At 38.6% G+C, this 25,274-nt stretch overlaps 1 protein-coding gene across 3 annotated transcripts in view; it reads left to right on the forward strand.

The window, feature by feature from the left end:
* Window positions 1-25,274, forward strand: part of KCTD20 (potassium channel tetramerization domain containing 20) — a 38,581-nt gene that overhangs the window by 2,767 nt on the left and 10,540 nt on the right. The window contains exons 1-4 of one of the 3 annotated variants that reach the window (XM_010848661.1): window positions 17,517-18,358; window positions 19,425-19,652; window positions 21,139-21,344; window positions 24,970-25,243. In XM_010848661.1, coding sequence (XP_010846963.1) covers window positions 21,185-21,344; window positions 24,970-25,243 — 434 coding nt within the window. In that variant the 5' untranslated portion in view covers window positions 17,517-18,358; window positions 19,425-19,652; window positions 21,139-21,184. Of the gene's footprint in view, window positions 1-17,516; window positions 18,359-19,424; window positions 19,653-21,138; window positions 21,345-24,969; window positions 25,244-25,274 lie in introns of those variants that run through there. The other 2 variants (XM_010848660.1, XM_010848659.1) reach the window with 2 other exon arrangements.

Genomic DNA, 25,274 nt, shown 5'->3' on the forward strand with positions numbered 1-25,274 from the left:
GGGCCTGGCCCCGGGAAATGCCTTTGTGTCGGGGGGTAAGGGGACCCGCTCCTCAGGACGGCGCTCGGGCGGCAGCCCTCCGGGTCGTACCCCCATCGAAAGGCCGCGGCGGTGCTATCATCTCGAGGAAAAACGTTGGCAAACGGGTTCCAGGCGCCGGTTTTCGTGCTGAGGGTAAAGCCTGGTAATCCGGGGAAGAAGAGGGGATCGCTTTGCGTGGACATAGGTCTACACATTCCGGGCACAGCTGAAGTATAACTTGACTTTCCTGCAGGCCTTTGGTGTTTTTATCCTAAAGGAGGAGAAATAGTGAGAGCTCGGGAGTGTTTATAGATAAAACACTTGCCTGCGTGTTTTTGTTTTTGTTTTCTGGCAATTCATTGAATTCACTAAAAATTAGGTAGTTGGGTCGGACTTCTCGCTCTTTGCACCCCTTCTTCAAAATCTTCCTTCTCTGCCACCCACAAATTACCAGCTTTCATCGGTGCTGAAGAGCTGGGGGAGACTGAACTGGTAATTTTCTTTTAAATAAAACCTTACTTTTTATAGCGTTGAGTGTCTTCAGTTCTGCACTATTCAAAAAATCTCTTCTCTTTTGGAGTTTGTGATTCTTTCTGAAAATTCCGGGATTGATCCGATTTATTTTTAAAGGAGAAACCAGTGAATAAACTAGCAAGATAACAGGCGGCAAGGAACTGTTAAACCCGGTTATGAAAATGCATTTTTCAGGCCCTTTAATTGTCCCTCTCTTAGCTGTTAAACAACTAGGAGCAGCTGTTACCTGAGAAATTAAGAGTTTTTAATGGTCCCCAAACAGTGCTGTTATCATAGCTGAATTTGATTAATCCAGTCAAAAGAACTTCATCCTCAACTTTTTCTCACCCTCCCTGCACATCTGGGACAGTTCTTAAACATGAATTTGCGCCTTGAAAATGTAAATACCCCCCCCCAAAATGTAAATACCCGTCTCCCAATTTTTTGTATATATTAAAATTGTTTATATAATTTTAAAGATTACTTTTCACTTGCAGTTATTACAAAATATTGGCTATATTCCCTGTGTTGTACAATAACATCCTTGAACCTGTCTTATACCTGGTAGTTCTCGCTTCCCACTCCCCACCCCTTTGTTACCCCGCTGCCACCCTGTGATCACTAGTTTTTCCTCTATATCTGTGAATTGGCTTTTTTTTTGTTACATATTGGTTGTATTTTTTTTTACATTCCACGTATCAGTGATACCATACAGCATTTATCTTTCTCTGTCAGACTTTTCACTTAGCATACTGCCGTCCGAGTCCATCCATGTTGTTGCAGATGGGCAAATTTTGTTTTTCATTTTTAGTTGAGTATTAGTCCATGGCATATATTTATTACCTCTTTATCCATACATCTGTTGATTGACATTTAGGTTCCTTCCGTATCTTAGCAATTGTAAATAATGCTGCTATGAACATTAGGGTACGTGTATCTTTTCCAATTAGTGCTTTTGTTTTTTTTCAGATGTATCACCAGGAGTGGAATTGCTGGGTCACATAGATCTCATTTTAGTTTTTGAAAAACTTCCGTACTGTTTTCCATAGTGAGTGCACAAATTTACATTCTGACCAATAGTGTAAGATGATTCTCTTTTCTCCACATCCTTGCCAACATTTGTGTTCTTTTTGATGCCAGCCGTTCTGAGAAGTGTGCGGTGATAACTCATGTGGTTTTTATTTGTACTACTCTCAGAAATTTGATTCTGGAAATCAGTGATGGGTCCTGAGTCTGCATGTTAAGCAAGCACCCCCTTTCTGGGTCTGTTATTGGTGATCCAGGGACCACACTTAGAGAAACAGCAAAATAGACTGGCCTGAGAATTTTTAGAACTGGCCAACTTCCTTATCCTTTTGTTGATTTTTATTCTCCTTTGTCCCCTAGCCAGTCATAAGCCAAGAAGGTCTGAGTCTGTAGAAGGAAACTAAAGAGTGCTTTCTTGGACTCTGCCATCAGGGTGAGTGAGTGAAAGTCACTCAGTCTTCTGACTCTTTGAGACCCCATGGACTATACAGTCCATGAAATTCTCCAGGCCAGAATACTGGAGTGGGAAGCTGTTCCCTTCTCCAGGGGATCTTTCCAACCCAGGGATCACACCCAGTTCTCCCGAATTTCAGGCAGTTTTTTTTTTACCGTTTGAGCTACCAGGATATTGGGGTAGGAAATACATATTCTAATGCCTTAGAGATTACTGTGTACTAAGTTGCTTCAGTCATGTCCAACTCTTTGTGACCCGACGGGCTGTAACCCGCCAGGCTCCTCTTGTTCATGGGATTCTCCAGGCAAGAATACTGGAATGGGTTGCTTTGCCCTCCAGGGTATCTTCCCAACCCAGGGATCGAACCTGCCTCTCTGACGTGTCTTGCATTGGCAGGTAGGTTCTTTACCACTAGCCCCACATTGGAAGCCTGCCTTGGAGATAGTCTGTGCCTGTTAATCTGTCCTTTTATCTTTCAGGGGCCTGCTTCCAGTATCATCAGCTCATTAGAAATGCCATTAGGCTAAATCTCCCCCCTCCCAACTAATTTCAGTCTTCTTCCCTTTAGAACCAGGACAGCTAATGCTGTGTAATTCTCATCTGGCCTTGAACTCAGATTTCCTGTTATGTAGCAGTACCAGTAGCATTTACAAGGGCTTTCAGTTTATCTGAACATTAATTCAGTCATCAGATACCCCAGTAATGCCTATTTTGTAGTAGGCCATTTTAGCAACAACATTACAAAGATGTCACAGGGTTGCATTGCTCCCTTGAGGCAAATATGAAGGCTGGATAACCTCTGCTGCCGAAAGCTTTTTCTGTTTCTTAGTCCTTCAAATATTAATAGATGTGTAGGGATGAGCTTAGAGTTAGACTATGTGTTTTCTGACTTTTTTTTTTCTTTTGTCTTTGGTTTCTTCTTAGTGTCTCACTTTTGTTCCTAACCTATTTCTGTTGATTCACAAAATACTGTTGTCTTTCCTTCTATAACCTGGGCTTCTTGATTATGGCGTCTTCCTCAGGGATGGGGGGGGCTGTTGGGCTGCCATCTATGGGTCGCACAGAGTCGGACACGACTGAAGCGACTTAGCAGCAGCAGCAGCTGCCCCTGAATCTGTACATGCCTACTCCTCCTTGGCTAACTGGAGTAAAAAGTGTAGGGAAATTGTTGGAATGCTGAATGATTTCTAGTTGGAACACCCAGAGTCATGGAACTGTGAGGCTTAGAGATATAAGGGAACCTATTATAAATTTATACGGTGCAGTCCTCTTGCTTTTTTTCCCCCCGCCTCTTGCCTTTTAAGATGAGGAATCTAAGAGATGAGATGGCAGAGTGAGGACCCCTGGCTCCTAGCCCAGTGTTCTTCCCACTAAATCATCTCAAGAAAAATGCTTCAAAAATGGAAACAGTTTAGAGAAATTCAGTTATAAGTAGATGAAGAAAACTGAGACTTTCACATGAATACAAAAGCAATATTTGGAAAAATGGAGATGGAAGGAGAGTGTGTTCTAACCACATAAACCAGGAAGAGTAGGAATACTAAAATAAGGAATTCTGAACCTTGAAATAATGAGCAAATAGTTCTCTTGTAATCCCAAGAAATGTTATGAAGTTGGTATTTTTTTTAATTCAGTAAAGGTTAAGTACATTGAATTTTTATTAAATGTTGGATGTTTGAGCAAAGTCCAGAATTTTTTGAACTTGCCATGTAACTATACTGTTGTCCTTACCCAAATTATTAGGTATCTCTGTTGGAGACAGAAAGTAAGACTGATCTAACTGCTAATCTGATTCCATATACCTCTTATGAGAAATGAGATTTTTGGAATAGTATATGCATTTCTGGAATAGTAGGAAAGAAAGAAGTACAGATGAAAGAAGAGAACCCCATGCTATTTTTCTTAGAGTCCCCACAGTAGATGTTTTTGGATTGTTCTTGTATATTCAGGAAGGTAGAATTAGAAATAGTAAGGATTTGGAACTTTCCTGGCGGTCCAGTGGTTAAGACTCTTCACTTCCCCAGCAGGGAGTGAGGGTTTCATCCTTGGTGGGGAAACTTAAGGTTCAGCTTGCACCAGGGTGTGGCCGAAAAAAGAAATAATAAGGACTTATTAATTAGTAGACATTATTATGTACCAGACTGATTAGTAGACATTGTTTTGTACCAGACTCTTCACTCAATGTGTCTACATTTCTCATTTAATTTCCTCCATTTTATAGCCAACGAATCTAAGACATAAAGAGCTTAAGTTTGCCCAAAGTCATACACCTGTCAGTGGCTGAGCCAGCGTTCAAGCTTAGACCGACTCCATCAATTAATACTTATGCTCAGTAGTGTCCTCCTTATTCTTCACTGGGCAGTGGTTAAGAATGTGGGCTTTGGAGCCAGTTTTTCCTGGGTTTAAATCCTAGCTCTTTCATTTACTAGCTTGGACATTCATCAGTTTCTTTCTCTGAAATAGAGGTTGTAATAGTAGCTACATCAGAGGGTTATTGGGATTGAGTTAATTCATGTAAAATGCTTTGATCTACACCTGACTATTGTGAGTTCTCAGGAGATACTGATTGTTAATTGGTTTTTTAAAAATAATTTACGATACTGTTGATATTTTCTTTAGATTTAGATTGTCCTTTCAAGTGTTGAAATGTTAAGGCTTTTATAGTGTAGATATAAATTAAACCTTCTTTCTTACTGTAACATGGGGGAGGCAGGGCTTACTAAAATTTTGGAAAGCACTGGGGTGTAGTACAAAGATCTGTGACATGATTTGGTTAAGGTTACTAGAGAAAGTTCACCTTTCTTAGAATAAAACAACTAATGATCTATACTTCTATAGGAGGGCCACAGTATATACCTTAAAACCATGTAAGATTCCTTCAGTGTATTGGCCTTAAAACTCTTTTGGTGGGAAAGGATAAAATTTTAATTTTTGCAGTTATATCTATGTATTTGTTTGCTGGGACTGCCATAACAAAGTACCACAAACTGTGTGGTTTAAACAGTAGAGTTTCCGGAGGCTGGAAGCCCAAGTTCAAGGTGTTGCTGGGGTTGGTTTCTTCTTAGGACTTGCTCCTTTGCCTGTGGGTGGCTGCTTTCTCCGTGTCTTCACATGGTCGGTCTTCCCTCTGTGCCTCTCTTGTCCTCATCTCTGCTTAAAAGGACACCAGTTGTATTGGATTAGGGCCCACTAATGACTTCATTTAATCTTGAAAAGTGAGTGTTAAGTCACTCAGTCATGTCCACTCTTTTAAAGAGCCACCACCTCTTTAAAGGCCACATTCTGAGGATTTAGGGTAACAGACTTCAACATATGAATTTTGAAGGAAACACAATTTAATTTAGCTCATAGCAGTCTGTTTAGGGAATTAAATGCCAGGTAATCTGTCCCTGGTGGCTCAGTCAGTAAAGAATCTGCCTGCAGTGCAGGAGACCTGGGTTTGATCCCTGGGTGGGGGAGATCCCCTGGAGAAGCGAATGGCAACGCACTACAGTATTCTTGCCTGGAGAATTCCGTGGAGAATTCCAGAGGAAGCTGGTGGGCTGCAGTCTATGGGGTCACAAAGAGTTGGATACGGCTGAGCAACTAACACAGTCTGAACGTTCTGTTGTCCTTATTGAGCGCCCTCCACCTTGGGACTTGAGGATCATGCTTTATCCTGTGCCTGCCCACATGTCCTGCCTTCCACCTGTTCCTTAGAGCTTGCTGTTGAGTCCCCTAAGAAGCGCATCACGCCTCCACCTTAAGTCCTTGTGTTGGATTTAAAGCTATCAAGATTATTCTGTCATCCTATTGAGTAATCTGCTTGAGAAACTATTTCATGTATTTAACCTAAATTCCTAATTTGTCTGGTATTCCTAATATTTCTTCTTGAATCTAGATGGAAAAAATGTCAAGATCTCTTAAGTAGTGATATGTCATTTTCCTCTTAAACTTTAAAAAATTTAAAGTATTCTAAGATTTTTTAAAAACTTCCATCATTTTCTCAAAGAGTTCCCTGTTTTTAGAGGTACATTTTCCTTTTATTTTTCTCATTTTAAAAGTAGTTAACACATTCATTTTAGAGACTTTGGCATAGTCAATAAAACAGTTTTTTAAAAATCACATATGATAAGCCTGTAGTTAAGGTAGAATATTAATATTTTTAATCTTTTTCTATGACTAGATTGTTTCAACTTGCCTTTTTAAAATCTAGTGTATCAGTACTATTTCATGCTATTTTAGTTATTATAAAACATTTTTAGTCTTTTCATGTGATGAATTATATTAATTTTTAGAATGTTAAGCCAACCTTTGTATTATCCTTTTTTATGTATCTGGGTTTGCTTTTTTTTTAAATAATTGGTATAGGATTTTTGTGCTTGTGAGAAAAAGTCATCCATAATGCTTTTTGGTAATGTCCTAGTGAAGTTTTGAGTCAGTGTTATATGCAGGCCTCAGAAAATGAATTGGGATGTATGCCCTGTTTTCCTGTTCTCTGGAAGAGTTTATATTGATAAGACTGATACAATTTCTTCCTTTAAAGATGTGGAAGAATTTGCTAGTCAAGCCACTTGGTCCTGGAATTTTCTCTAAAGGATGGTTTTAATTGTGGATTATGGTTCTATGTACTATTTATATACCATCAAAATAATATATATCATCTATTTGTATATAAATACAGGCACATATATATTAAGTTATTTGTTGAAGGGTGTTAGTGTATACCATGTGGAGATTGGACTAGGACAAATTTTTTCTTCCTCAGAGAACCTCAGTTCTGCTCTTAAAGCCTTGGAATTGGTTGGATCAGGCTCACGCACATTATCTAGGATAATCTTCCTTATTTAACCTAAAATGATTAAATACTTTAATCACATCTACCAAAAAACTTTATAGTAACACCTAGATTAGCATTTGATTGAATAACTGGGACTGTAGCTCCTGGGCTGACATCTAAAACTGACCATCACAGCTCCTCCACAGTCTTGGCTCTCTTGCTAGTTGTCTGATGCCTTCAAACAGATGTGGGTTTTTTTTGTTTTTGTTTTCTTTTTTGGTTTCACCCATCCCATTCTGATGGATGCATTATTCTAGGGGATAGGACTTACCAATGCATGGAAGTCATGGTGGGAGCAGGGAGGAAGGCAGACTTCAACTTGGCACAAAGGAAAAAAAAATCCCCCCCCCCCAAGCATTAGTGGCCAACAATAGGATGAGCTAATAATAAGCAAGAGATTCTTTATTTTGGAATATTTTTAGTTAGACCGGGCTGAACTAATAGTGTTTTTGTAGTCCTAGATGGAAGGTGATTTGGACCCCAGATCTTTTTGAGATTTATGATTGTGGGGGTAAAATTGGGAGCCCATCATCATCAGGTGACCAGCATTTAAAAAAAAACAAAACACCTATCATTTTCTGTCACCATTATTTTATAAAAGAAAAGACATTTAATATAAAAAAATGAAGTAAAACTTAGTTTAGGTACCAAGAAAGCATTAAACTAACATCTGCCACAATTCTTTAGTTCACATTTTAATATTTTTTAAATCAGGCTGTGTCTTAAAATCATGTATGTAATATGATAGCACTTTCTTGAAACACTGTTCTTAGATTGATGTCTTAGTCAATGTCAGTTGTCTTAGAATTGGGATAATAATTATGTTTGTATGCATGCATTACATTATCTCCGTTGCCCTCATTTTTGCTATGTCAGTGAAAACTTTTGACACTGATTAATACTGGTCCTTGAATCATCTTCTGACACAGTGACTGTAGATTGTCTCCAGAATTTTCAACATTTGTTCTATTGCTACAGTACTGCTTCATAGATCTGTCCCCTAAGACCTTCAGATCTTGCCATACAAGAACTCAGCCTTTCTTATCAAATGGCCTACTATATTGAATAATAGATTTAAAATTTAAAAAATTGTACACCCTTGTACTGTTTAAGACATTATTGCTAATAGTATAGATCTTGGAAATTTCCTGGAAATTTGCCATTAAGTAATCTTAACTTCAGTGTCTCTTCCTGTTATATACCTTGGATTGTTCCTAGCTTAAAGTTGTCATTAGAATGAGCATAACTAGTTGAATCCATTAAAAGATAGAAGCACCCTGTGTGGAAATTACAGAATTTGATCTACTCTGTTTTTAGGTAATAAAGTTGAGAGTTATAGCAGAATTAAGTAAGGTCTTAAATTGAACTCGGAACTCAAGATTGTAAAATCATCTGCTATCTGGAGTTAATTGATTTAGAGGTTGTTTCAAAGCAACTATTTAAACAGAAAAGGTGCTAGGGGTGTTCATTACTGGCACGGAAAGGTCATATGTCTTGGCTCCAGATCTTTGGCTTGAGATCATATCTCCAAACTTGGGAAACTTAACATAGACTTCATGAAGTAAATCAGAAGTAAATCTCCAATAGGCAGAGATAGCACAACTTAAGGGTACCATGCGTTTAACTCTGAAGCCAGAAGCCTATGTTTGAAGCCTGGCTGTACTATTTATTAGCTGTGCGACTGTGAGAACTTTTCTTAACTTCTTTATTACTCAGTTTCCTCATCTGTAAATGAGGATAATAATAGCAGCTACTTCATAAAGGTTTTTTGTTGTTTTTGTTAGTATTAAGTTAAATAACATTTATAAAGTACTTAGAATAACATGTAGCAAATGATATATGTTAAAATCAACAAAGGTTAGTCCATCTAGACTTAAGATGGACTGTTTGTGGTAATTTGGCATATTGAATCTCAACTGATTAATTAGTGATTCTAATGTAGAATGTGTTCTTGAGTAATTGGGTTTAGATTTGGTCATTTAAGGATGTAAGAAAACTTTGCATCTTGAAAGGGGTTGCAGTATTTAAAAACTTCTTCAGATAAATTAATGAATCTAAGGATTTACTGAAGGTTTTTTGAGTACTTTAAGACTGGCTTGATAGGCAGTTGAAGTACTAAAACGCAAAAAGAGCATGTTAAAAGATTATGCTGCTAAGTCGCTTCAGTCGTGTCCGATTCTGTGCGACCCCATAGACGGCAGCCCAACAGGCTCCCCCATCCCTGGGATTCTCCAGGCAATAACACTGGAGTGGATTGCCATTTCCTTCTCCAATGCATGAAAGTGGAAAGTGAAAGTGAAGTCGCTCAGTCGTGTGTGACTCTTAGCGACCCCATGGACTGCAGCCCACCAGGCTCCTCCATCCATGGGATTTTCCGGGAAACAGTACTGGAGTGGGGTGCCATTGCCTTCTCCCTAAAAGATTATAAGTATCATTAAAAATGAAATATCAAACTTAGGATACTGGGGATTCAACTATATTTGTCTCTTTTTTGTCTTATTAGTGAGTAAAAAAGTTATTCTCTAAATCCTTTTGTTTAATAGTTCTTTTAATTAGGTGATTTGATAAAGTTGTAAAGGAAATTGTTTAAAGGCCTTTAGACAATTACTAATTGAATGTAAGGTCTTTAAGTCTTAAATTCAGGTAACTGTAATACAGTCTTCTGGCACAAAAGCTGTTTTTGGACCTAAGTTTATTGGCAGAAAGGCTATCAGAGCAGTAAGTTAGGAGCGTCAAGTAAAGGAGACAGGGAAGTGTATCCAAGCAGTTACAGTCTCACCACTGCCGTCCTTGTGCTTTTATCTGCCAGCCTGGCCTCTGCCAGCAGCTCATACGCGGAAATGAAGGCCGGCGGGCACGCTGCCTTTCTCCCCTGCATCTCCCAGCTGCTACCCTTCTTTCTGTCACCCCACTGAGATCCTGTCTCGTCTAGACAGTTCCAGTAACCTCTTACTCTCCTTGTCCATCTGTGGTTATATTTATTTTAAAGCAACATGTTGAATATGAAACTTCTCTATATAAAAACTTCACCTACAAGACAAAGTCCTTAACTCTATTTTACTTTATAATTCAAGGCCTCTGTAAACTAGCTGCAACTTATTTTTCAACCTGTGTTCTCCTAGGGCTGTTCTGTACAGCCATCTAAGTCGTGTGTTGTGTAGCTCCTTAAATGGTGGTGTGCTGGGGTTCCCTGAAGTTGTATGGTATGATGGTTACTCTCTTTTCTGCCACCCTTTTGTATTAATCCTTCACTCTGACCTGGCTGGTCTACCCCTGCGCTCCTTTCTTATAATAATAAAGCACCTTTTCACTCTTACTTTTCTACCTGTTATACATCATTAACCCTGTTTTATGCCCTTTCTTTTCTTTAATAGAGAACCAAAGTTCTACATCTAAGAACCAAAGTTCTCCACATCTAAGAGTGGAGTATTAAACAGCCATTAAAAGAATGAGGAAGATTTCCAGTCACTCCTGCGGGGTGAATTTTGAGATACGGTGTTAAGAAAAATAGCAAAGTACAGAACTGGATATGGTATTCCATCTTTTGCATGAGAAACAGAAGAATTAAGAATTTATATGTATATACACATATTATCTATAAAGAGAAACATGAAGGATAAACAAATTAATAAAACTAGTTATGTGCAGGGAATAGATAGGAAAATACTGGAGGGGAAGGGAGAGATATCTCTAAGCATTCCTTTTTTGTAACACTAACTTTTGAACCATATAAATGTTTTACATAATCAAAAAATAATGAAAAGTAAGCTATAATTGAGTGATTAAAAAACAAAAATGAACCTAAATTACAGGACATACAGAATAAAATAATATAACTAAAAATAAAATAAACATAGCATGCTGACGATACATCCCTAGTGAAATGTAATTCAAGGACAAAAAGAATTAGCCCCCAAAAGACAATTAAACTTAGTGGGTTTAAATGTTAGTAACATTAATGTTATAGTTTTAAAACTGAATTATGAACCAAGATTTTCATTGTGAGAGAAAAGATACAGTACTAATATAAAATAAGTAAAGAAAAACCATAGTGTCAAATTTGAGGTGAAAATATCAGTATAAACTCTGTTTGTGTTTTAAAAAATCTCCAGGTTTGCTTCTAAACCATTTCAGTAGACTGTGACACCCCAATAGATAAGACACCTGGTGTTCACATCTTGATTTATAAATGCTTTTGTCCATTAAAAAGAAGAAAGTCTTCTGGAGAATTGGCTGACTGTAAGTCAGGGTCAGAGATGGTGAAAGGTGAGCTTAGAAAACTTATATAGGAAGTAGCCTCAAAAAACCAATAGCTGCTGCTGCTGCTAAGTCGCTTCAGTCGTGTCCGACTCTCTGCGACCCCATAGACAGCAGCCCACCAGGCTCCCCCGTCCCTGGGATTCTCCAGGCAAGAACACTGGAGTGGGTTGCCATTGCCTTCTCCAATGCATGAAAGCGAAAAGTGAGAGTGAAGTTGCTCAGTCTTGTCTGACGCTTAGCGACCCCATGGACTGCAGCCTACCAGGCTCCTCCGTCCATGGGATTTTCCAGGCAAGAGTACTGGAGTGGGGTGCCATCGCCTTCTCCAAAAACCAATAGAATTGTGTTTAAATGACAGATGAAGGCTTGAAGGGAATCCCACTAGCCATACCTGGGACAATTTGAACCAATAACTGGAGAAGTTAAAAAAAAAGATGGTAATGGATCATTTTAATGCATTAGATTAAAACAGATCTTTGAGTTCATAATTAAATTTTAAAAGGAAGATACAGGGAGAGTGAAGTAGTAGTTCTACTTCACAGAAGAATGCTAGACAGTAAATGTAGGAAGAATGATAAAATTAGAAAGTCATCATTTTGTAGTCCCAAACGTAAATGTATTAATAATTGGTTTGGGCAAGAATCATCAATAGATGCTGAAACCCCTGGGTGAAAAGTTACTGGGAGATAGGATATCAGATCTCTTTACAACAGAAAAAGCTGTTGCCACCACTTCATCCACATAATCAGACATTCCCTGTAGTGGGGCAGCCTGGCATTACGTGACTCTGATGTGATGGCAGTTTGAAGGGTACAACTGTATTCTTGTTTAAAAAAAATTTAACTTGTATCACATCACATGGAAACAATGAGATGGATGTTAGAACTGACCTACACTTTTTAATTTAAAATAATTTTTATTGAAGTATAATAGATTTATAATATTTTATTAGCACAGCAAAGTGATTCAGTTATATATTTTTTCAGATTATTTTCCACTGTAATTATTATCAGCTACTGAATGTAGTTATGTGTTAGATGGTGACTCCTTGTTGTGTATCTATTTTATATGTAGTAGTTTGTATTTGTTAATCCTGTTCTCCTAATTTGTCACCCCTCCTCTTTCTGCTTCGATAACCAAAGTTTGTTTTCCATGTCTGGCAGTCTGTCTGTTTTGTATATAGATTCATTTGTATTATTTTTCAGATTTCACATGTAAGTGGTATCATAATTGTCTTTCTCTGACTTAGTATGAAATTCTTTAGGTCTATCCTCCATGTTGCTGCAGATGGCAATATTTCATTCTTTTTTATGGCTGAGGAGTATTCCTGTGTGTGTGTGTGTGTGTGACACGCATCTGTATCTATATATCACATTTTCTTAAGCCAGTCATCTGTTGATGGTCCCTTGGGTTGTTTTCATGTCTTTGCTGTTGTACATAGTGCTGCTGTGAACACTGGGGTACGTGTATGTTTTTGAACTAGTGTTTTTGTCTTTTCTGGATATGTGCTCAGGAGTGGGATTGCTAGATCATATGATGCCTCTATTTTTAGTTTAAGGAAACTCCATACTGTTTTTTGTAGTTGGCTGCGCTAATTTATATTCCCACCAACAGTGTAGGAGGGTTCCTTCTCTGACCTAGACTTTTTTTAAAAAGTCAATTTCATGTAAAACAGCTGTCCCCCAAATTGCGGTGGTAGGGACAGAGGATGCAGAATATGAAAGATTCAGAACAGCCAAATGTAAGGGATGAGCCTTGATTGACTTATGGATCCCAAAAAAGATGATGCAAGAAAATACTAGGCCAGTTGAGTAAATTTGCTTATTGGTTATATGTTAGATTATGCAGATGTTCCTTTTCTTAGACATGAGAGCAGTGCTGCTGCGTGTTTTTAAGAGAATGCTCTCATGCTTAGAATGTGCTTGCTGAAGCAACTTGGGTGAAGTGTTGTAATGTTAACTTTTAAGTGATTCAGAAAAACTTGTGTGGTGGGGGAGCAGATGATCATTGGTAAATCTGAAGGATATATAAGATTTTACTGGTTATAATAACTTTTTCAATTTTCTGTAGATTTGAAAAGTTTCAAAAAAATAATGTTGAGGAGAAAATCTTTGCTTCCGAGCCCAGCTCAGATCTTATCTCATATGAAGACTTCCTTTCTCAACCACACTGTCTAGAGGTGATTTTCGCTCCAACTTCGGTGTTTATTTTATAATCCCCGAACCTGAGTGCCACATAAGAGCTGCCTAAGAAGCTGACTGTTTAATTTTTAATCACAAATTCCAGACTCATTGTAAGAATAGGCCCGAGAATCTGGAACCGCTGGTTTGAACCACCTGTTCTGTTTTATTACCTAAAGTTGCTTGTCTTTTTCATATAGCCCCACCTCCTCAGTGGGAGCTTGGGGCCAACCCTTGAGAGCATTGCTCAGTCCTTTGTGTTGCTCCGTGCTGGCACACAGTGTGCCTTCCACACAGTAGGGGTTTGGTAAATAAGTGCTGGCTATAATATATATGTTGGGACTAATTTGTTGATAATCTGAAGAGACTACCAGAAACTTCTCCATGGTTTTGAGAGATTAAAAAAAAAAGAAACCTAGCTGATAAAAGCACTTAGTCAGTACAAAAGGTCCAATAGAAAGATGTGTAGTTTTTAGTTCTAAAACTACAGGTTTGGTTTATAGAAATAACATGTTTGTTACCAGCAAATGTTTGGAATTAAGAGTTAACAGTGGTATCATAGTTGAGTTTTATTGCCTCTGCAAATGGATATATAAGGACTCTAGTACTTGATCTCTATGAAAACACAGATACCCAGAGATACAGTTTTCTCCCTTCTACACGTATTGATGTGATTGACACGTGGCACTGTATATGTCTAAGATGTACAACATAATTTGACTTACTTACATAATGATATGACAGTAGGTTTAGGGAACATAAATCTCATATAGAAACATGACAAATAGAAAAAAAGATTCCTTTTTCCCTTGTGATAAGAACTTAGGATTTACTCCCTTAGCAACCTTCATAGGTGAGGTAAAGAAAGCAGTGTTAATTATCTGTATCATGTTGTACATCTCCAGCACTTATTTATCTTATAACTTGAAATGTGTACCTTTTTTTTTTAATGCTAAGATGATTTTTTTTAATCGGATAATTGAGAGGTTTTGGTATTGAAATTGAGATAATGAATGAAAGTTGAGGTTAGGTGTTAATGCAGGAAAGAAGAAACAATTAGAGATTTAAAAAATAAGGTCTTTGAAGATTTTTATAGGCTTGAAGCTGGTTTTGAGTATATAAAAAGTAATAATAGCTAACTTTTTTTTTTTTTTTTTTAGTGTTTACACATGCCATAGATTGCTTTGTCAATTCCCTTAATTTGAGACTTAATGAGGAAATGGTATGGGAAATGGGAGAACATTTCATAGCATTAGTTCTTTGAAAAGAAAAAAAAAAAAGAGTTAGGGGAAGGGAATTGATCTTTACCAGGGATTAATTATATAGTTGCTTAGACCCACAGGAAGAGTATATAAAAAAGGCAGGTGTAACAACCTTGACCAGTATTCAAGAAAAGCAAAATCTTGCACAGAAAAGTATTCTAGTATAGCTGCAGTAGTAACCTAACTTGTAAATAATGTATTTATGTGTATTAAAATAGCTGAAATAAACATTTTTACTTTGAATTAAAACCTTGACTAAACACTCTTATAAATAGTAAAAATGCTCTAGTATTAATACATCTAATTATCCACACATTTAAAAAATATTTCATTGGAATGAATTATGGCAGTAATATTTTTGGGTAAAGCAAATTTTTACTTCCATATAGTAAGAGAGCAAACAAAGCTACATTCTGAGTAATAAACTGGTATGCGTGCAGCTGCCATCTCCATTAAATTTAATGCTTTATGAAACTTAATAATTCTAAACTAGCAATCACTGCAGAAAAAAAGTGAGTGGTTAAGATATAATTTTAAAGATTAAAAGAAAAAATTTCCCTGTTGACAACTTAAAAACCATTCTAGAAGTTCTAGATAAATGACAGAAAAATGATGTCAAGATTGTTAAATTGGACAATTGTATTGACAAATAAGATTAATCAGTGGAACAGAGTTTAAAAACCAGACCAAGCATAAATTATGTTAGTGTTTGATTAAAGTGCCATCTCAAATCAGTGTGGGGAAAAAACAGACTCTTGAGAATATATTAAGGCAGTTAGTTGGTTAGCCATTTGGATTTTGTTAGATCTGTGCTAACTGGGCTTCCCTGCTGGCTCAGCCTGCCAGTGGTGGGAGACAACAGTTCCATCCCTGGGTCGAGGAGATCCCCTGGAGAAGGAAATGGCAACCCACTCCAGTATTCTTGCTTGGGAAATCCCATGGACAGAGGAGCCTGGTGGGCTACAGCCCATGGGGTCACAAAGAGTTGGACAGGACTTAGCAACTAAACAATAACAAATTCCTGAGGGAAAAGTGGAAAGACACAAAAGGTCAGGTTCAAAGGGCAAGTTAGGCAACTGAGGCAAAAAATAATTCAGAGAATTCTAAAAGTAGTAGTTGTTTAACCTCTGTCCTGTCCAACTCTTGCGACTCCATGGGCTATAGACTGCCAGGCTCCTCCTCTGTCCATGGGATTTCCCAGGCAAGAATACTAGAATGGGTTGCTATTTTCTTCCCTTGGGGATCTTCCCAACCTGGGGATCAAGCCCACATCTCCTGTGTTGCAGGTGAATTCTTTCTCCTGAGCCCCTGGGGAAGCCCTAAAGGCAGTACCATGTGTCATTTTGCTGAAATCAGAAAGAAATGTAGCTGAAATCAGTAGAACCATACAATAGAACATAGAAAGTATATTCAAAAGTGGAGGATGACGCGCTTCAAGAGCCCAATAAATGGTAACTAAGCAGTTGTATAAGGGAGATTCATATAACAGATGTGTCTCTTGCTTTTGTATAGCACTTCATGCTTTTTTTCCCATACATCTTAATTGAGAAAGGACTATCTAGCTTTGTAGTGGCTGATATCATCCTATTTTTATGGATGAAAACACTGATGCTTAAAGAACGTTTTCTTGGTGGTGAGGCTTAATTATCAATAGTAACAACGCCAAAGCCAGAAACTGCTTTGCCTCAGTCTAGTGGGTGGTCTTCGGAGAAGGCAATGGCCCCCACTCCAGTACTCTTGCCTGGAAAATCCCATGGACGGAGGAGCCTGCTAGGCTGCAGTCCATGGGGTCGCAAAGAGTCGGACACGACTGAGCGACTTCACTTTCACGTTCATGCATTGGAGAAGGAAATGGCAACCCACTCCAGTATTCTTGCCTGGAGAATCCCAGGGACAGCAGAGCCTGGTGGGCTGCCGTCTCTGGGGTCGCACGGAGTCAGACACGACTGAATCGACTTAGCAGCAGCAGTGGGGGGTCTTGTCATCATACCTTGTCATTTATACTTCTAGGGAGATGAGAGCAAGCCATGGCAACATCCAGTGATTCTCGTCAAGCCCGACAAACTTGACGTGAATATCACTGCTATTACCCAATGTTTACCCAGCATGGGATTTTTTTTCCCTGCCTACTGAAATCTTTTAAGGCTCTTAAAGGTGAAATTTTCCAAGTGTTGATGAAAATGAATGACTTTTTGCTTTGTGACAACCTAGAGGGGTGGGATGGGGTGGGAGGTGGGAGGGAAGAAAGTCCAAGAGGGAGGGGATATATGTGTACCTCTGGCTGATTTATGTTGATGTATGGCAGAAGCCAGCACAATATTGTAAAGCAATTATCTTCCAATTAAAAATTTTAAAAAGAGTGAATGACTTTTCAATGACCACACTATGAGCTGTCATATTTCACACTATCTCACTAGCAAAGATGAGGAAGGTTGATATGCTGTTAGCCAGAGTTCTGGAGAATGGATGTTCTGTGCTGCCAGAAGGAGTATAAATTGGTATGTTTATAAAGGACAGTCTGGCAGTATACATCAAAACTTATTTACGTTTTTCTATAGTGATTGTATCTCTAGGCGTTTATTCCAAGGATATAATGGAATATGTGCCCAAAGATACATGTGCATGTATTTTACCACAGCTTTGATTTTTGAAGTATTTATATCTTTCTATATTGACTTTTTTTATTGAGCATAGATTGCTTTTATAAGCAGTAAAACACTGATGCTATTTTATATATGGAAAAATACAATTATTTTATCACAGGATTCTTGGATTATGACTATAACTCCTCGTATCATTAGCAGTCTGAAAGCATTATGCTTTTGAGATCTGTCCATGTGAAGTTTGGCCCCATAGGCATTCCAACTACATTTTCTTTTCTTTTTTTAAATTCTTCATTGAATTTGTTACAATATTGCTTATGTTGTTTATGTCCTGGTTTCTTGGCCATAGGGCATATGGGATCTTAGCTCCCAGACCAGGGATCGAACCTGCACCCTCTGCATTGGAAGGTGAAGTGTTTACCACTGGACCAGCAGGGGAAGTCCCCCAACTACATTTTCAAAATCTGAATAGTTCAGTTGCAAGATCTGAACTCAGTTACACAAATCACGTTTCCATAATCTTGTTTTCTTCATAAATGATTAGAGGGAATTGTAAGTAAAAAGAAGAAAATACATAGACTCATTATGGATTAATACTTGAGAGGGACTATGTTCTAGGGAGAAACCAACATGTCATTTTTTTTAGGTGCAAAGACTATATGGAGCAAATTCCACTATCAAAGATTATACACAAATTTTCCAAGGTGGGGAGATTATAGTAAAGGTTTTGCCGTTCCGGGTCAGCTAGAGCAACTCTTTAACAAAATAGGGGCCTTCACAGGAGGCCTATGAAATAGATAAATAATATAGAATAGATAAATAATAGATAATAGATATATGTATTTGTGTAGCTCTTTAGAGTGTTTAAAACATGGTTTCACATTCTGTGTGGAAGTGATGCTTGAGCTGGCTTGCTGGATGTTTGTTTTGTTTCACAGCTCTACAGTCAGAGTTCCATTATTTATGTGTCTGTAATTCCTAGTTCTTTTCTGAAGCAGTCTCTTCAGTTACTGTTAGGTGTACCAGGGGTGTGCATGATCCTTTGGTGCTTGTCGTTGTATACTGCTATGACTTAGGTCTGTGTTGGCCACAGACAGTTTTGTAGCAATGGAGAACTATATTCAAGTGCTTTGCTTATTTCTTTCTTTCTTTTCTTTTTTTCTTAGATCTATTCTGAGGACCAAGATGCATTTGGGGGATGGTTACAGAAATGAGCCATGGTAGGCAATAAAAATATACATTCAAAGTTGAATGAAACATCCATCCTGGAAGGGGAGCAGACCCTTACCATAATGTTGAAACTCATTGCTTTGTTATTTGTTGAAGAATTCAGTGTCTGTCAGTTTGCTTCTTAGGTTTCATAGATCAAGAGGGTTTTCTTCTATCATTCTAGGATTATAGAAGAATTAGTTTATAGGGGACTTTGAGAAATGATGGTGGTTTCTTAAAGTGTGTGCCACTAAGCATTAATCCTGAGATGGTTTCTTGGGGAAAAAAAATGTTTTGAGGCCAAATTCTTTTGGAGAAACTGCAAATTGGGTCCTGTCTTGGAATTTCATGGTACACTTTGATCCTATTTATTGAAACATTGTAATAGTTAGAAACAACTTAATTCATAGATAGGAAAGCAGAATCATAGAATATTACACAGCAGTTAAAAATGAGTGAACTAGATAGATGTGTCTTCTAACATGGGTGGTTTTAGAATGTTAATTTCAAAAAAGCATATTACCGAGTGAGAATGTATAGTTTGTATGTTTTTTTACAAATGATATGCTTTTATAGTATACCTGTATAACGCTTGAATTCTTTTGCTGCTGCTGCTAAGTCGCTTCAGTCGTGTCCGACTCTGTGTGACCCCATAGATGGCAGCCCACCAGGCTCCACCGTCCCTGGGATTCTCCAGGCAAGAACACTGGAGTGGGTTGCCATTTCCTTCTCCAGTGCATGAAAGTGAAAAGTGAAAGTGAAGTTGCTTAGTCGTGTCTGACTCTTTGCGATACCATGGACTGCAGCCTACCAGGCTCCTGAGAGGGAGAATTTTCATGTTTTATTTATAATAAAAATTAACTAAATACAAATAAAATGCTTGTCAAGTGCTCAGCAGGTTACTTTCTTTTTCTTCATTGGAGATACCTGCCCCTGCTAATTTTCAAGCATGTCTTTCTGTTTATTAATTCATTGTTGTAAGTTAAACTGAATTTTGAGCCCTGGTATTATTCATAGACTAGGAAGAAAATGTTTTCATTATAGTCTATTATAATGAAACTTTTTCACACATTGTAGGGAATAAATGAAGTAACTTATATAATGGTCTCGTCTGTGCGGATTCTCAAGAAATCTGTTTATTCAAAGTTGTTTTGTTCCAAGAGATATTTTGGAGAGCAACAAAAAGAAGTTTGAACTTGGTTCTGGAGCAGCTAGTGAAGAGTTAAGCAGCGCAAGTACACAGAGTGGAACGTGGTTCAAACCCAGTTAAGCTGACAGAAGCAGACCGCCTTTTGGTCCTTCCGTGTTAGTAATGCTTTGTCCAGTTTCATGGATCTTCTTTATCTTATTCTCTAGTCTTGATTTTCATTTTGACATCTTCTGAGTCAAACTTGAAGGCAGTGGTGATTCTATTTGACTTTACCAGTTGCTAGGGATCAATTTTAAGGGGCCACATGTTTTGTGTAAATACATAAATACGTTTTTCTTTAAGAAAGGGTAATCTGGAAAAAGCTGTAGCCATATGTCAGGTTTTCCAACAGAACGTTCACTTTATCTCCTCAGTGTGCCTTACGTTGTAAGAGCTATTATCTGAGAATTTAAGATTTCATCAACTGTGAAAGTGTCTCTTTAAAATTATTTGCTTTCAGGCATCTGTACTGGCTCCTTTCTTAAAAAGGGCTCATTATTATATTGATATTTCGTGCAAGTTAAAACAGGACTAAATGATCAATCGTTATGCTCAAAAATGTACTAATATAGATTATGAAGTTATTCAAAATCGAATGCAGTTTAAAGTGTTTATTGGCACCTCTACGTGTTTGCATGTCAGGAAATTCAGAGTTATTATTAAAACATGTTCCTGATCTTAGTGATGAAACTTCTTCCTAAAGCATAACTTCTTCCTCCTGTATTGTTTTCATGCAATCCTTAGGCATAAACATTGCTAGTAATATGCCTCTTCTATCAGAACACCTAGTGGAACCTAGTAGAGTATAACTGGGAACGTGCTAAGTAGGATGACTTTCAGGGATGTTTGCGGCAGCTGGGCAGCCCCAGAGGGTGGAAAGGCTGCGGGGCAGGGTGGTCACCCAGAAGAGAGGTGCGAGGCGGCCATTCTGCCCAAGCAGCGGCTGCGCGGCACACGGCATCCCTCGGGAGGTGGTGTTCACCACGGCTGTGCACTGCTGGAGAGAGTTAGGCTTATAACCAGTGACATCTTGCTGTAATTTTGAGATAGGGGTCAAGCAAAAGGTACAGAAAGTGAAAGAGAGAACTTATAAAGGAGAACTTGAGCACCATACGTAAATTTATTATTTAAAAAAAATTATTTTTAGTGCCCATGACTTCCGGTTTCAACTGTCACGCTCGCACTGTAGTTGTGATTCTGATTTCCTAGTGCTCAACTGTTGCGGGAATGTATCTCTCAAGTTTTTGAGACATATGGGCTGGTTTTCTTTAATTGACAATTTGAACTCTCTGTCCCTAATGTGAATCTGTGGTATAAACACCACCAAGTTATTTTACCACCAGTTAATATGCGGAATTGAATGTGAATATGGGCGAAGTCAGTGGATTTGATGTCTGTTTATAAATAAACTTTGAAATTATTCCCTAGTAACAAGTTTATCAGTGTTCTTTGTGATTTGGTAAATACAACTCAAGTCAGCCCAATTCCTCTCAGTATAAAATCACAGAAATGTTTACGATGTCATTTCTTCTCAAAACAAGAATAAGAACTCTCTGAGAGTTCTCTAGTTAGTTCTAAATCATGCATATTGCTGTCTTCCAGGATTTCCCTGTGATCAAGCAGACAGTTCAGGACACACAGTCCAAGGATGAGTGTTCGCCGCGGCACTGAGAGCGACAGGCTACTGCAGCAGGAGGCCAGCTGCCTGATGGATGAAGCTTCAGCTGCAGCTCAAGAAAAAGAAGCAAACAGTCCAGCTTCTTCTGGTCTTCAAAATCTTACTTATCCTCTAGGTCCCAGGAATGATGGTATGATGATTAGCTCTTGCTTTAGTCTGGAGGGCTTTCTGACACCTGAGCACCTATTCTCCCAGAAGGCATAAATGTTCTTACTCTAAATAATATATCCAGTTAATTGGCTTAGCTTACATATCACAAGTATATAAAGCTATTACCAAAAAATCTCCACTTTAAAAAAAAATTATTTTTTTGGCTGTGCCATGTGGCACATGGAATCTTAGTTTCCTAACCAGGGATGGAACCTGTGACCCCTGGATTGGAAGCATGGAGTCGTAACCCCTGGACAGTTAGAGAAGTCCTTTTTTAAATTAGAGTATCAGATCAGATCAGTCGCTCAGTCGTGTCCGACTCTTTGCGACCCCATGAATCGAAGCACGCCAGGCCTCCCTGTCCATCACCAACTCCCGGAGTTCACTCAGACTCATGTCCATCGAGTCAGTGATGCCATCCAGACATCTCATCCTCTGTCGTCCCCTTCTCCTCCTGCCCCCAATCCCTCCCAGCATCAGAGTCTTTTCCAGTGAGTCAACTCTTTGCATCAGGTGGCCAAAGTACTGGAGTTTCAGCTTTAGCATCATTCCTTCCAAAGAAATCCCAGGGCTGATCTCCTTCAGAATGGACTGGTTGGATCTCCTTGCAGTCCAAGGGACTCTCAAGAGTCTTCTCCAACACCACAGTTCAAAAGCATCAATTCTTCGGCGCTCAGCCTTCTTCACAGTCCAATTCTCACAGTACAGTTGCTTTAAAATCTCCATTTACTTAATCAGTTTAGTACATCTAACTTGGTGATAATAGTATAAGAAAAATAGTCTTGGGTTTGGAGATTCACATTCTAGCTGTAACCATGAATGAGCGCCTTACTCTTTCTGAGCCCTGCTTGCTTAATCTAGACAGCAAGGATGTTAATATTCTCCTTACCTCACAAGGCTGGAAGATACTGAGTTAATGGATGTCAAGGCTCTTGATAAATTGTTAGGTTCTTTTTAACTTTTAATAAAAACAGTAGCAACAAAAATAATAGCAGTTACCATTTATTGAGCACTCACTGTGCTAAAAGTTTATTTTTTTTAAATCAAGGGTGGCAGACTGATCAACTCTGAACCACTACCTGTTTTTATAAATAAAAACTTGAAACACAGCCATCATGCCCATTCATTTACATACTGTCTATGGCTACTTTCCTGCACTGTGGCAGAGACTGGGACCCACAAAGCCAAACATAATTACTTTTTAGCTCTTCACAGAAAGTTTGCTGATCCCTGCTTAGATTAATCTTTTTACAGATGGGGAAGCTGAGGCTTCAAAGGTTATTAGTAACTTGCTCAGGTTCACACTGCTAAGAGGTGGGGGACTGGGATTTAAACCTGTGTCTTTCTGGCCAGCCTTTGCTGACAGAAAAGCAGAGTGTACCTGCCACCCTAGAGTGCCCATTACAGAGAATTTATGCAGCGAATCTCATCCTGCTCACCCATTTAAGTAGGATGGAACCTGAGGCGTCCTTCAGGAATCAGCCCAATTTAATTGCCTCTTTGCTGGGGGAAAATTCAAGTATTCTGCAGAACTGAGGTAATAAATTAGGTACCTAGTTTCATTTTTAAAAACAGCACTTACAGTGTTGAAAGCCTGGCTTGGTGATTAAAGTTTTTCTTGCTACAAGCTTGCCCAAGGATTTGTAGAAACTTAGCTCTTGGTATCCAAACAGAGAGCCACATTGAAAATTTACCAGAGGCTATAGGATGTGAACCCTAAACAGGTTTTTGGTCTAAATTTTGGTTTCCTTTCCTCTAGAAGCAAATGTAGAGAAGGAAATGGCAACCCACTCCAGTATTCTTACCTAGAGAATCCCGTGGACAGAGGAGCCTGGTGTCCGTAGGGTCGCACAGAGTCAGACACGACTGAAGCGACTTAGCATGCATGCATGCATTGGAGAAGGAAATGGCAACCCACTCCAGTGTTCTTGCCTGGAGAATCCCAGGGATGGTGGAGCCTAGTGGGCTGCCGTCTATGGGGTCGCACAGAGTCGGACATGACTGAAGTGACTTAGCAGCAGCAGCAGCAGCAGCAGCAAATGGGGAAAAATCAAGTATACTCTAGCTAACAGTTTATTTGATTATCTTAAGTGCCTGAAATAAAACTAATTTCTCAGAGGTCATGGACAGTAATCCTGTTCATGAATTATTGTAAACGAATTTAAAAGACGTGAAGAGTGGGAGAGACATGAAGGGTGGGAGTGAGACATTAAATTGTACCTATTTCATTTCTTTCTAAAAAAGTGTGAAGAAAATTTAGGAAAATGTTAACCAAATCCAGGTGATGTACACATACTGTATTAACTCTAGGCTTTGATATATTTGAAATTTTTCATTAAAAAAAAACACATTCTTTTGCATTAACATAAAATATACTAGGAGAGGTCCCTAATTAAAAGAATCTTCTGGGACTTCCCAAGCCATCCACACCCCCACTGCAGGGGATGCGGGTTTGATACCTGGTCAGGAAACTAAGATCCCAATGCTGCATGGTGTGGCCAAAAAAATTTTAAAAACAATCTTCTGGTAATCCTTTTGAAAATATTTTTTCCGTATCATCTTCTGTATACAGCCAGATTTCAGATATCTGGTTTTCAGCCTATTTACATGAGGTGGTATTATACATTTTTAAGTGCTGTTTTAACTGTTATTTCAGTTGATAGTTAAACCAATCCTGTGAGGTAGGTGGAGTGAACGTTATTTTCACTTTACAGATAATGAATCAGGTTTAGAAAAGTCAGATTCTTTAAGGAAATGGCTCTTTGGTGATACTAAAACAAAAATTTTGATTCCATGAATGAATTCTAATCCAAGACCATTTGCATTGGAACTTTTCCGTTGAGAGCAAGACCTGTCTGTTCAGAAAATGGTGTTGGTAATGTTAGGATTCCCCTGTGCGTAATGAAAATGCATTTTTCAATGAATTTCCAGGAAAAGTGGGGCAATTAAGAGACTATCACTATCCTTTTTGGAAAATAAAATTTAGAAATGTTTTTTAAGAATGTGGAAAACGAATAGTGTTGACTAATGAATTTATCAAGTTTCTTAAATAAAATGCAGGAAATTTGGTCAGTATTTAGAGATAGAAGTGAAAATGAAAATAAAGTGCCTGTGAAACAAGACTAGGGGAGGTTTGAAAATATGGCAGAGAGTTGCTTGTTTTCCATAGAAATTCTTCTCCAGTGTTCAATCATTTTATTTTTTGGCCATGCCCCATGACTTGCGAGACTTCCTTCCCTGAACGGGGATCAAACTTGGGCCCCCAGCAGTGGAAGCAGTGAGTCCTAACCACTGGACCTCCAGGAAATTCCCTGATAGTTATATTTTTAGAATGCGGGCATTACTGCCTTCATTGCCCTCTCCCAGCACACAAAAACATACACAACGCAGAAGGAAAAGCTCCTGGGCATCCAGTATGGGTCTCGAGTTTGTTTTTTCTTTATGTGCTCTGGACAAGAGTTTTTGCCTTTGGATACCTAAAGCTTGGGCATTTTCTTGTTTAATGTTTTTTGTTCTTGTTTTTTTAAAAGGACAAGGTTTATTTTTCTCCCGAGGCTTTTTGCCGTCAAGTTATTTTGGTTTGTTTGTATCGTATGATCTTTTAGACCTTCCACTTGACTCTGCCTCTCAGCCAGCAAATCTTCCGTTCCCTCACATGATGTCACTTCCTGAAGATGTCAAAGGCTCTTGCTTCCCGAGTGGGAATAAACGGAGTCATGAACCTTTCATTGCTCCAGAGCGATTTGGAAACAGCGCTGTGGGCTTTGGCTGTAACGTTCACTCTCAGGCGCCAGAGAAAGTGACACTTCTTGTGGACGGTACACGTTTTGTTGTCAACCCACAGATTTTCACTGCTCATCCGGATACCATGTTGGGCAGGTAATTGATGATAATTTCCTTCCAAATTAAC

Source organism: Bison bison, unplaced genomic scaffold (assembly GCF_000754665.1).
Source record: "Bison bison bison isolate TAMUID 2011002044 unplaced genomic scaffold, Bison_UMD1.0 scf7180017864270, whole genome shotgun sequence".
NCBI classification, from domain to species: domain Eukaryota; kingdom Metazoa; phylum Chordata; class Mammalia; order Artiodactyla; family Bovidae; genus Bison; species Bison bison.